Source organism: Rhizophagus irregularis, chromosome 12 (assembly GCF_026210795.1).
Source record: "Rhizophagus irregularis chromosome 12, complete sequence".
Lineage (NCBI taxonomy): Eukaryota > Fungi > Glomeromycota > Glomeromycetes > Glomerales > Glomeraceae > Rhizophagus > Rhizophagus irregularis.
Window position 1 is genome coordinate 5,059,937 of NC_089440.1, and position 14,326 is coordinate 5,074,262.

Genomic DNA, 14,326 nt, shown 5'->3' on the forward strand with positions numbered 1-14,326 from the left:
TCTTTAGTAGTTATAAATAGAATTGTTATTGTTTATAATCACGCGCTCAAAATAATCACCGGACGAAACAATTTTTTTTTTTAGACATTTTATTAATTTTATATTCTGTATACAATCATATATTAATTTTTACTTAATTTCTTAAACTAACCAATCATTTCAACCCAAGTTATAAAAGGAAAGTAGAATGTGTAAAAAGAATTGTTATTACTAATTAAATAATATCTATGTTACTATTTAAATATCTATTACTTTTTAAAATATCTATGTAACAATTCTTAATAGAAAAAAACTGAAAAAAATGATCATGAGATCATATTAATGAAGGATTTCAGGAAAACGAAAAAAAATTCATCATATCTAAAATGATGAAGAACCATTTCCGGCAGGCATAAACAATGATTCGAAACCCCCATTATCATCATAAAAATTAATCCCATTTATTAAGGGAATATCTGTATCTTGCGTATTTAACCGAAATATTCTATTTAAATTTTCGGCATTAATTTGTCTTATATTATTATTTATATCATTGGCTTTTTTAGCTAAAGCTTTAAATTTCTCTTTTTGAGAAGGTGTTATATAAGATGTCCAAATATATTTTGATGTTAAATGAATCATCCGTTGATCCTTTAACCTCAGTCTCTGAGCTTCAATTTCGACATTTAATGTAACAAGACCCAATCCGTTTAATATATCGATATTACGACTTCTTGCCCAATCTGCAACCGAAAGCGCATTATTATCGTAAGGGAGCTTACAGACAAGTTCACGATCTATAAGATCCACCAAATAATTATCGTTTACATTCATTTTTTTTAAGGAAAAAAAAAATATTTTTTTTTTAAGTATGTAATAATTGACTTAAAAAAATCGAGGGAATTATTTTTTTAAAAAAAATGGAAAGGGTAGAGTAAAAAAGTTAACAGGGTTATATTTATTTATATAAAAAAATTTATTTGTTTTTTTTTTTGCTTAATAATAATAATTACCTACCGTTGCTTTAGATTTTGAATATTTTACTAGAATTCTTTTGTGATACACAAATATTAATACGCGTGAAAAATATTTTACATATTTGTACAAAATAACCTCATCTTGGCAATAATTAATTTTATTCGAACGAAAATCTTAAGGCCCTGCATAAAGTATTCGTTCATCTAATGTTAACTCAGTTATCCAAAAATGTACTGTATTTTTATTGATCGACAAATCAATTGCATCATTCGTTTTTATTCGTTTTTGATTTGTTATTTACAATTTAATATCTTTTTTTTTTTTAGTTCTGCTTTTCGATAAAAGGAAATATTTTTTGTAACTAGCTAGACTGATTATGAAATTAAATAAATTATTTTTAGTCTTGAAACAATTTAGATATTAGGCCTGTACCAAATTAATTTCATTTATTTACTAATTTAGAATTTAAACGTAATTACGCCCTTTTTGAAGCAATATATCGTCAATATTTCTATCTACCTGGAAATTTTACTTGGAAATTTTAGCTCATCATTTCCTTTTTTTTTCTTTATCATATCTTAATAAAATAAGAAAATAAAGTGCATATATTTACCTTAGTTCTTCACATGTATGCGCATACGCATCATTGAATTATATTGATGACTTTTGTTGGAATTTTTTGGCTTTATATTATTATTTATTTATTTTATTTATTGGAATTTAACATCTTTTTTTGATTCTTAACTAAATCTCTAATGTCAAATAATAATTTTTATTGATTTTATTTTTTACGCAATTATGCATAATTATAGCTGAAAAAAAGCAAATATTAATAATGATTATTACTATTACTGTCATCACTTTACTACTTTTACTTTTACCACAGTATTACATTATCACTAATCGCTATTATTATTATTATTACACGATTTATTTATTTACGATCTCTCTTGATTTTTTCTTCCTCGACTTTTTTTTTATAAATGATGTAAATAATGATGTAATAATATATATAAACAATTAAAAATAAATAATAATTCATGAATTTCATTTAGATATTGTAATTGTTTTTTTTATTGTAAATGCTGTGTTAATCGAATAAAATTTTGATTCGTTACCCAAAATGTATTGTTTAATATATTTGATATTCAATTAATTTAAATCAATAAAGAAGTACTTTAGTTTGATCGACCGCACCGCAGACAATGTTATAATGATTATTACTTAAAAAAAAATTATTTCTTAAAATCAACAATCATATTTGTATGAGTTGAAATTATTATTACGTTATTCGGAACTTCGGGGGAGAAAATGATCAGAAATGAACTTATGAATATTCAGAAGATACGGCGTTCTGTGTTTGTTTCACCATTAAATTAATGGTCATTTGATCAATCGTTTGACTTTCTTTCTTCTATATTCAGATTCAATTCCGAAATTTTACGATTTGTTATCATACAAAGATATTGTAAAGTATGTACTGTAAAAAAAAAAAAAAAAAAAAATAGGGGGAGGGGAAGGATTAGCAGAGATGTATTCGCCATTTTTTTACTTGACAATTTCCAAATGAAGAAATATGAATAGAATATTTTGTGTAAATTAAAAGAACACGGAAAAATTTTTAAGTTGTAACATTTTGTACAAATTTGACGTTAACCGAACATTTTTTTTTTCAAGCCATGTCACAAGTTTACGCCAAAAGCAAGACATATCATCCTTTAATACTTCCTGCAATAAAATATTGAAATATGCAAGGGTGCAAAATAATAAAAAACACTTTCATAAAAATTAAATGTTTTACATTTGAAACGATTGAAAGAACAATAGTAATAGTTGTTATAATGACATAATATTTAATTTTGTCTATAATCTTGTCTATAAGCAACGATCGTCGCATTTTCCTATTCGTATTCTTAGTATGGAAATTTATTTATATTAACTTGATGTCTCTTTTAAGTAATAAATTTTATTTTGTATGAAATTATTTTTTATTAGATAATATCTTTCCATTCATTGAAAAATAGGAAATGATAGTATCATAATATTTATTAATAATGAGTACAACATTAGTGTACGGTAAGAACAATGGACCACTGACATATTTAACGTACATATGTAAATTTATTTCTTTTGGTATTGCATTTTAATTCGTTGAATTACAAAGTCAAAATTAGACAAGGAAAATTATTTTTAGTGTTTCAAAATTATAATTTATTTAATAATTAGGGAGTAAGCAAAAGTGTCTCGTGAAATTTATCTATAAATAATCATTATTATTACGTGATGTCCTAATTTTAAGTTACTTTCCGCTTCACGTAGAAAATTTACCTTTATTTTATTCGTGTATCTTACGCATATTTTGTACATTTGTTCGATAAATATAGTATAAACCAAATTAATAAAAAGTTCGGATAAAAATAAATATATGATGTATTTTGTCCATTTTATCCTTATAAGATGATACTTTCCGCTTCGCGTAGAATATTCATGTTTATTTTTATTTTATTCGTGTTTATCTTTCGCATACTTGTGCATTTGTTCGATAAATATAGTATAGAACAAATTAATAAAAAAGTTCGAATATAATTTACTGAAAATAAAATATATGACAATTGCAATTTAAATATTTTTGTACGACATTACTACTAAACCGGAGTAACCGAGTAACCCGGAGTAACCTGGTGTAATCGGAGTAATCGGAATAACGCAGTAAAGAATGATTTTATACTACGATTATGCAACTTTTCTTTACATTTAGGAACCTAACTTTATAACTGACTTAACATTTTCTTTACTTAATGGATTTTTCTTATTTTCTTCTTTAAATTCTCTTCCTTTCCCTATTCATTTTTTCTTTATGGACACTTGAATGCCTATACACTCTTGGAATGATAAAATGTATATTTGTTTATTTAAAGTACATTTTTTTTTATAAAAAAAAACAAATATTTAATTCTGGAGCTAAACAAAGAGATTATCATTTCCAATGTTTCAAATCTCATGTTTCATGATTTTTCATAACATTATAGGGTACTTAATTCACAAACAAAATCGGCATTATTTTATTTGTGTTTGCATTTGTTAGGTTCGGATAAAATTTATTGAAAATAAATATTATTACATCTAACAGTTAATTAGTTTTTACAATATTTTTAGTTTTTTTTTACGTACAATGTGGTAATATTAATTAATAGCATTAATTATTATTGGCTCATTTAACAATTAGAACGATATTCAATATTTAATAATGAGGACAGATTAAAATGATTTAAATGCAAGATTTATTGCACGTGTACATTATATTTTGAATTCGTTAATTTGGAATTCGTGTTTCATAATTTATCTTTCAATTCATTTCCCTGATAAATTACGTAATAAATTCCGAGGAGCAAAACGTGCATAATTATTATTACGTATTATACGTCATTTATATATTATACACGTCAAAAATTTATACATTTATTTGGTAAATATAGAATCATATAATGAATAGGAATACTAATGCTGATATTAATTAAATATATATTTTAATAATAATTTAATGAAGTTTGAATAAAATTTGTAATAATAATATTATAATAAACAATTTTTGGTATTTATTTTATGTTTACAAATTTCGGATCGACTGAATAAAGAAAATTTGTTATACAGTACATATTTAGGGGGGTTTTCCAAATTCAGAACTACAAAGAACGTTACAAAGAAATGTTTCCAGTGCGTATCCAATAAAATAGTAGATAGAGTCCAGAACAGAGCGTTTTATTTGTTCGTATATAATTATTATTTTTGAAATATGAACACTAAATAATGAGTTACATTGTTTTAAATTTTGTGTCAAATTCAGAACGGAGTGACTCCGACTCACGTGTTTTCGCAAAGTACTTTCAATATTGTGTTGAGGTATTATGAAAATTTATGACAATTTATGACAATTTATGAATAAATGAACGAATCAAATGACATCAAATTTCGAAACAAAGTTAAAAAAGCTAAAATAATTTTCTTTGTTATTAGTCATTAATGTTGCGTCACAAAGTCACAACATGACGATCTGAAGTAAAGTACCTGGGTTAATAATAAATAAAAATTATGCATGGAAAAAAATAAACTTATACAAGCCACATTTTACGTCAATATACAAGAATTAATTGTAAAATTAATCTAGAAGTAATGTTTATTCGTAAATGAGTATATTTTAAAAGTATTTGCTTGAAACTCACTATCAGAAAATATGTTTATCAAAATTATCAAACTTTTGATACTAAATTATATTATTATATTATATTATATTATATTATATATATTATAGTAATAAATTGTATTATGTATAGTGTCTATAATTCTAAAATTCTAATAAAATTCTAATTTTTCTAAAAAAAAAAAATTACTTAATCAAAAGTTACCAGACTTTTGTTAAGTTTTTTAATTAAATTAAATTATATTTTCTATTTATTCTTGAAGGAGGATAAGATAATTAATGAAATAAACGGAATTTTTTGTAAAATTTTTTAAAAAAAAATGTATAAAAAAAAAAAAATTTTTTTTTTCAAAAATCAATAAATTTTCCGTATTTAAGGAAAATTTGACCCTGAACATCCACATCCAGCAGGCAAAATTAACGATTCGATATCATTTTTATCATGAAACTTTGTTCCATTGAAAAATGTATTTGCTTGGGAATTGTTCGTAATTTGCGGAACTACTAATTGTTTTATCATTTTAATAGCCTCGCTATTATTAACTTGTTGATTAGTATTATCGGCAAATTGGTCTTGTTGAGAGGAGTTTGTACTCATTTTGGAAAGAATGAATGTATTAATTATCTGACAAGCAAGGATAATTGTAATTTATATATACTGTATATATATATATATATATATATATATAATTATATATTTTTCTTAAAAAAAAGGAAAGAATGATTTAAGTCTTTGGAGATTTTAAGAAAAAAAAACTCGTATGAATTTGAGGTATTGAATTTTTTGAATATTTACGTACGTTATTTATACAGAGATTTCTGTCCTAAGGGGACTTGTTGGTACTTTGAAGTTATGTACTCAATTTAAAAGTTTTAATGAAGATGATACATTATCATAAGTACAAACATTATTTTTAGAAATTTTTATTCCTAATATGACAAAAAAAAAAATAAATTCTAAGTATTTATTTCATGGTTTCAATTAGAAAATTATCTAATGAATTAATTATTATGCAAGGTATGCCGTATGCAGGGATTTATTAATTTATTATAACATTTTGGAAAGATAAACAATCACAACACATATCAAAAAAATATGCAAATATGTACAACAAACTAAAAGTTTTCTAGACGACTTATTTCTTAAGGTTAAGATTAAAGGAAGACTTGCCGTTCAATATTATGAATTAATCATGTTAATCATTTAATCATTAAAAGTTCGTTAACAAATTATAAATAATTATTTTTAGGTTTTGCGTATCGGTACACCTGAATGAAACTTTTTTCCGAACAAGGTTTTATTTGTCAGTTCTTTGTTCTAAATTTATCTGTAATATATGCTATTTGTTACGTTGGGACTTTAGTTAACGTTTCAACGTCCCACCAACAGGAACTTGAGGAAAATCCGGAGATTCACAATTAATGTTTAAAGTTTCAAACAAATACTGAATGTGCAGAATGCGGAGTTATATAAACGATGAAATGCATAATATATCATTCAAATTATTTCAAATTATTGGATTTTAAAATATTTTAATGAAGTTCTAGAAAGCTTAAAGAACTCCATTATGTTTAATAACTTGAATTTCACATGACATTTGAATTTTACCTTTATGTACTTTTTGGCTAAAGTTATGCATTAACTATGAAACTGTAACATTATGATATTATTTATGACGTAATACAAGACAAATAATGTGATAAATAGAAATCGTCCTATTATATAACTTTCCGAACTATATTTCTATATTGGAAAATAATTTTTTTCAAAAAAAAAAAAAAAAAAAAAATGAAAAATCATTAATCATTAACTCATGTTTCTAATTCTTCAGATAATTAATTCTTCGGGATTCGGTCCAGTCAATTCGCCCAAAGCTGAGGTGAAGACGATTCCTTCTAGGAATCAAGCTCCGATTAAACTTAAACTTAAGCCTATTCCAAAAGTGAACAGGCTACCTCCTCCAATTGCCAAAACAGTTGAAAAAGCAGTGTCTTGAATTATCTTTTCTACCCGACAGTGAAGATCTTGAATTCTATCAATTGGCCCAGTGGAATTCCTTACCCTGTATGTGGTAAGGAACATAGAGAGTCGATACGAGGAAAGTGGGAAGGCGCCTATTCTTTTGATTCACCTGAGAAAATCTACATACTGCGATGTTCTAAATATCTCCTTCCAAGTAGTATAGAAATAGCGCAAAATTGTTAAGTTATTATGTACCTTCGTCATGTGAGATCGATCACCTGAAATGCGCCGGTAAAATTCTTGCCGAGTTTTGTGACGTAAGATTTGCACACTTTTTTGAACATGATGATTTGCGCAGCTTAATAAAAAAAAAGGTACTAGATTTTGTTTGTGCCTAAAAATAAGCAACTCTGTAATAAAAAAATGTTGCTTATTTTTGGGCAAATACGGTATTCATTTGATGCATGTATACCACTTCGCTGATGGTACTACGAAAATGTATGAAATGTGTGACCGATATTTTAGAATTTTATAAGGTATTTATTTAATATTTATTAAATGATAATTATGTGATATTAATTGAAAATATGATCAAGTTTCGAAAGTATAAAATAATTAGTGATCACTATTATTATTTGATTATTCGCTATAACGGTACCTTGCTTTCCCTATCAGCACCGTAACTATTTACTAATACTCTTTAAAAAACTGTACGTTTTTATACTAATTTGATGCCAAATGGTTGGTAAAAAACAATAATAAGACTATAAAGGTTCAATGTCTAAAAATTCAGCATATCCAGGATCACTAAGTAAACTAAGCTTTTGAGCAGCACCATAAGCTGTTACTATGTTTTCTGAGCCTGCATTAAAACAGTATTTAATCCTTTCCCCTTGTTTATATCCCAAAATCTTGGCGGTTAAATTGTTTTAATCAATGTAATCAGCAATTTTATTATCTTTATAAAATGCAACCAGGCTATTTACCTGTATCGGTATGTTTGAATGCAAGTTTCGTGTGGTTGACATGGATAAGAAATAAAATCAGTATCAGGTGGATTTGTACCAGTATTGCAAGTAATAAGAATTGAGTACATTGACTCACACTCAGATTCAACGTAAATAGGGTGATGGTCGGGACAAACGGGAATTGTGAGTCGCTTTTGTAAGGGAGTCAATGGAATCATACTAGTCCCATTATTTAGAGGTGCTCCTAAAACTAGTATAGTTGCATTTACAACCAAAAAAACAGTGTATAATTTACACAACTGAGCAAATAATATTCTCATTTTTTTCTGGATGGACGAAAAAAAAGACAAAGGTAAAAGTGTTCTAAATTTTTCTTGTAATAATACTATTTATCCAGAATTTTTTATGCCCGGAATTTGTGGGCATTTATTACATTTTACCAAACTATAATGTACAAATTTATTTCCTTTGTTTCTTTTGCAAATGTCGTTCTTGACTCCGCATAATATATTTTACAATAAGGGGTCAAGATGATACCACCAAAAAGGTTAAAGTCCGATATTTCTTTAATAAAGTTAATTTTTATCCCGTCTACATCCTTATAAAAACGAAATGTGTTAAATTTGTTGTTTATGTGTAATAAGTGTCTAAAAAAGCACCATTTTGTCCAATTTATGTCTTATTACAAAAAAATGAAAATTAAACAAAATGGTGCTTTTTTAGACACTTATTACACATAAACAACAAATTTAACACATTTCGTTTTTATGGAACATTTTCTATTTCATTTTCCCGGCGATATGGAAATTACCGATATTCGATATACCGATATACTATTAAAAACTTGATATACCGATAAAATTTATTTTATTTTCCCACTATATGTGAGGACATATAAATATCGGTATAACTTTGATATAACGATATTTTCTAAAAATTTTATATATGTCCTAACAATCATTAATGCTAAATTCTCATTTGTGATTGTTAAATTGAGCAATGTAATTTTAATTCGCAATAGGAAAGAATGATCTGCGGGACATTTTATATATAATTAAGTGTAACGCTCAGCATTATTTTGCAATTAATTAAGGAAATTTAGATAAGAGCAGCAGGCAGGAACTTACGAAATTAGTAATGAAAGAAACTGACATTCTAAAAGTATCCACCATTCAAAATTAGATATACCGTTCAATATAAGCAAAATATGGTACAATAAGTTAGAACAGCCTGTTATTTATACCTTTTAAAACAAATTATTTACCAGCAAATAAATAATATTTAATAAAAAATATTAACTTTATGATCATTGATCAGTATACTTCTTGTAATTAAATAATATAGCATTTTTAAAGGCTGGAATCCAGCGTTGCTAAAGAAAAAAGTTTTTAACTAATCATATACAGTCAGACCTCCATCATAATTGTACACCCCTTGGGACCATATGCATAATTTTTAAAATAGTGCATTTAAAGAGGGTGTGCATTTATAGAGGTAAAATAATTAGAGATCATATAAGCTTAGGATCAAACTAGAGGGTGCATTTAGAAAAGGCATACATAATGGATGCAATTATGGAGAGTGCAATTATAGAGGTCTGACTGTAATATAAAAATTTTTTGATTCTCCCAATTTTAAGCAATTAATTACATTATTTTCAGCTGGGTTGCAATACAAATTTGGCTAGCTACTTTCTAGGCAATATGCCAAAAGTTATACTTACAGTATATGTGAACGAGCAAAATGCAAAGTAAAATACTCACTATAGGCTCTTTGAATTTAGGAAACTTGCTACACAACAATGATATTAATGCCACTTTCAATTGTCTTATTATTCCCATAGGGAATCTTTTTAATCTTTCAAGCAATCAAATAATAAACAATTTCAATCACTAGTATAAATTCAAAGACTCAAAATTGCAATTCAAAAAACTAATTAAAGCCATCATTTGATAATCTTTCTTTAAGAATTCAAGAAATTTATTATCAAAAAAACAATAGATTTATTTTTGAATTTTTTTAATAATTAACATCAAGCAAATTGCTTTCATGTTACTGTATATTCTACATAATTTTTAGTATCATATAAAGGCAATATATTCACAATTTTTATATATGCCAGATTCTGGCAATGATTTATTTCATAAATAAATAAAGTATTATTATCAAATAAAGCTAATTACATTAAGGTTGCCTGCTTAAACCTCTCCAAAATTTTACTATAGTTTTATTATAGTTTCAGCAAGGTTTCAGCAGTTTCAGCATTTATAATAGGTTTCGTCAAGTTTTGCCTTTCTTCAGAATTTTGCCAACTTTTTAATAAGACTTTCATATAGTTTCAGCAAAGTTTCGCCATTTCAGCATTTTGCCAACTTACCAAAACCTCCTAGTTTCTCCAGCAACCTTAGATTACATACAATTACAAAATCACTCTATATGATGTAAAATCATATATTAATCTTTCTTTTTCCTAAAAATAAATTTTTATTTTACTCCAGAATATAACACTATTTTATTTAAATCAAATATCCTATAAATATTAAAAGAGAAATTAAAGAACTGAAAGTAAATTAGATAAATTTGATTATAAACAAAAGAGTAAAAAAAAGTTATATATAATGAAAAGTATTAAAAGAAAATAAGTTAAAAAATAAAATAAAATAAAAAGTTCAAATAAAGAAAATTTATCTAATTATAATAATAGTAAAAGTTCTAGTGAAAGTAGTAAAAGTCACTGGTCAAAATAGTCTAAATCTGCCAAAATTCAGCTAGCCGATTTTAGACTGATTTATGGTCTAATGCTGGTCGAACTTTAGCCAATTTTTTGGCTGCAGTTCGCTGCCACTCACCTAAAGTTCAACTTGAAATTTTGGCCAAAATTCAGTTAACATTCAGAACAATTTCAGATAGCAAATTTTGGTGAATAGTTTTCCAAATATTACTTAATTTATGTTGCAAATTCATACAAAATTTCAATTTACATTTATTTATACCAAATTACTAATATTCAATTCATTTTATTTGATATTTACAATAAAATCACAACTTTATTTATAAATGCATATTACAAATAAATATTACTAATCTACAATTCCACAATCACATAATTCATGTATTCATATATACTTACAAATTTTGATCTTTTGAAAACTTATCGAAACTATAAAAAAAAGAACAGTTAGTAACCATTCCATAATATTAAAAAAAAGTAAAAAAACCCAAGATTCTACTTATGAATCTTTAGTTTTTTTCTGTTTATCAAAACCCACACAAGACACCAAATCTATAAAAAAAAAAGAAAAGAATGGTTATTAATAACCGTTCATAATATTAAAAAAAAAAACTAAGATTCGTACTTACAAATCTTGATTCCACTTTTTCCTAAGATCCCAAAACCTACAAAAAGGAAAAATGGTTATTAGTAAACCATTTATAATAATAAAAAATAAAAATAATAAATAATAAAAAGAACCAAGATTCATACTTACTTACAAATCTTAGTTTTCCATTGTTCTTTGGAAGTCCATTGAATCTAAAAAAATAAAATAAAAACAGTTATCAGTAACCATTAGTTTGTTAATATTATAAAAAAAAAGAAAAATAAAACTAAAATTTGTACTTACGAATCTTAGTTTTTACATTTTTCAGAAGACACTGACCTAAAAAAAAAAGAAAAAAATGGTTAGAAACTGTTCGTAATAATAAACAAAAATAAAAAAAAATAAAAATTCGTACTGAATCTTTAGTTTTTTCCATTCTTTGGAAAGGCAGAAATCCATCTGAATCTATAAAAAAAATAAAAAAAAAATGGTTAGTAACGGTTCCATAACATTAAAAAAAAAGATTCATAAGTATATTACTTACAAATCTTAAAGGTTTTCCTTTTTCAGTTCTTTGGAAGTCCATCTTAACCTAAAAAATAAAGAAAAATGGTTATTAGTAACCGTTCATAATAAAAAAAACAAAAAAAAAATTATAAAGATTCATACTTACGAATTTTTATCTTTAAGTTTTCATTCTTTGGAAGCCCACCTGAACCTAAAAAATAAAGAAAAAAATGGATATTAGTAACCGTTGTAACCATGGATATCAAACTTAATAGAATAGAAAGTCACATGATCGGATAAATAATTAGCCAGAAAGGATAAATGTTTAGGAGAAGGAATGATCTACATGATGTAATGTTTATTAAATGATTAACGACAAACCAATAGATCAATCAGAGGGTCGATCGATGCGGCTTAGCAACCAGTTTATCAAATTTATCAACAGGAATAATTAGGAGGAGGAACTATAAGCCACAAAAGATAGATTATGGGACAATATGAAAAGATAATATGGAAAGATGATACAAAAAGATAGCACAGCCACAAAAGATGGATTATTTCTTTATGATATAATATTTGAAAGATTATGTTATTTTAAAGAAAAGATAAAAGAAAAGATAGCACAGCCACAAAAGATGGATTATAAATTATTTCTTTACGATGTAATATTTGAAAGATAGAAAAGATAACATATAAAATAGTATATAAAATAGCATATAGAAAAGATCATGTATAAAAAATAGCATACAAGATAGCGTATAAAAGATAACACATAACATAAAATATTAGAAAGAAATAAGAAGTAAGAAAAGAAAGAATAAGAAAGTTGGTTTAAATAGGAGCGGAATGGGAAGTGAATTCCACAGTCGCCAGTGAGGATTTTGAATTTTAGGTAATTTAGTTAGTTGTGAATTTTATGAAAATCAAAATATAAATAAAGTACTTTTTACCCATTAATTAATGATTATCGATTCTTTTATACTGTTTTCTTATGATGAAAAAGTATGTTAAATAATGGATTCCTTTACCATTTGATATATGAGAAACGCACGAACATAATAGTTCGGTTAGTCAGAATGTACACAATCATATGGGTGAAGGGTTCATAAATGTTTGTAAAAACGTTAATTATTAAAAGTTATCTCGAATATACTTATGGTTCACCTAAGTTTTAATTAATGTTAAAGTATTCAAATGATGAAGTAAATATGAATATAAAGAATTAGAAAATGATGAAAATTAAGTTAAAGATTTAAAACTAAACCAAGCAAAAATATTAATGTTTCGCTGAGAACACATATAATAGAAGCAGGGAACTTTGTTTACCGCCGGGTGGCAGACGGGGGTGACACTGTGACATGCCGCCCATAGGATAATAAAATATCATATGTTGCCACCGACGTGTTGAGTTCGAATAATATCTATACTTGGTTTAAAATAAAAATTAGTTACAAAAATTACAAAACATTATTTTCTTACCAAATATTATTTTAAATTCTCGAACTTAATAATATAATATTAATTAATTCTCAAGCGTACAATGAGTATATCCATATTTGAATAACTTTTTAATAATTAATATTTTAATATTATTTTATTTGAGCCAAAAATTGACTGCAGAATTTCTATCGAAATCCACTTGTATTTATACATTTTAAGAAAAAATATTTCTAATACTTCTATTTTTTCTAATAAAATTTGAAGATCTATTATCATATGACTATCTCATTACACTAAACCAAACTATAAATATAATTTTATTGGTTAATTATTTACCCATCGGTTAATTATTTATCTATCGGCTAATTATTTATCCTTATTTTATTTCATTATATTTTCGGTTATTACATTTATCCTCCTCTTGAAAAATTTATGTCCCATAAATTAAGAATCGAATTCGGGTCTCAAACATATTATATTATTATATATGGTTCAAATATTTCCCTATCAAAATATTCCTTTAATAATTCTCCATTTACCGGTCTTCTTAAAATTCTTCCATTTAATTCTTTAATTTTGTACGATCCATTTATTATTACTTCATGTATATAATATGGTCCCTTCCATTTTTCCTCTAGTTTTCCTGTATGTATTTTGTATTTCGCTGCGTCAAAATATAATACTTTATCTCCTATTTGAAAGTTTTGTTTTCATTTTCCAATTTTGTCATGATATTTCTTTTGTTGTTCTTGTGCTTTTTTAATATTCTTCTTTGCTTCATGTCTTTTTATTGGTAATTCTTCTATTATATGTTCTATTCTTTTAATCATTGTAATTCCTTTAACTTCTTCATCATTTGGTAATATTACTCTTCTTCTATAAGTCAAATAAAATGGTGTCATTTTACTTGATTTCTGTATTTTACTTCTATATGCAAACAATATTGGTGCTATTCTTTGATCCCAATTTTTAT

General features: G+C 25.5%; 3 protein-coding genes across 3 annotated transcripts; all 3 read right to left on the reverse strand.

Annotated features, from left to right (window-relative positions):
• Positions 1–360: 360 nt before the first annotated feature.
• On the reverse strand, positions 361–813 carry OCT59_004625 (uncharacterized protein; the record flags this gene model as incomplete). The annotated part of the gene is made up of 1 exon (XM_025314301.2): positions 361–813. One exon carries the CDS (start codon positions 811–813, stop codon positions 361–363), a length of 453 nt encoding a protein of 150 aa, XP_025185557.1.
• Positions 814–5,528: 4,715 nt separating this feature from the next.
• On the reverse strand, positions 5,529–5,753 carry OCT59_004626 (uncharacterized protein; the record flags this gene model as incomplete). The annotated part of the gene is made up of 1 exon (XM_025331593.2): positions 5,529–5,753. One exon carries the CDS (start codon positions 5,751–5,753, stop codon positions 5,529–5,531), a length of 225 nt encoding a protein of 74 aa, XP_025185558.2.
• Positions 5,754–7,882: 2,129 nt separating this feature from the next.
• On the reverse strand, positions 7,883–8,406 carry OCT59_004627 (uncharacterized protein; the record flags this gene model as incomplete). The annotated part of the gene is made up of 2 exons (XM_066148409.1): positions 7,883–7,980; positions 8,223–8,406. The coding sequence occupies 2 exons, from the start codon at positions 8,404–8,406 to the stop codon at positions 7,883–7,885; spliced, it is 282 nt and encodes a 93-aa protein (XP_065997010.1).
• Between the last annotated feature and the right edge of the window lie 5,920 nt (positions 8,407–14,326).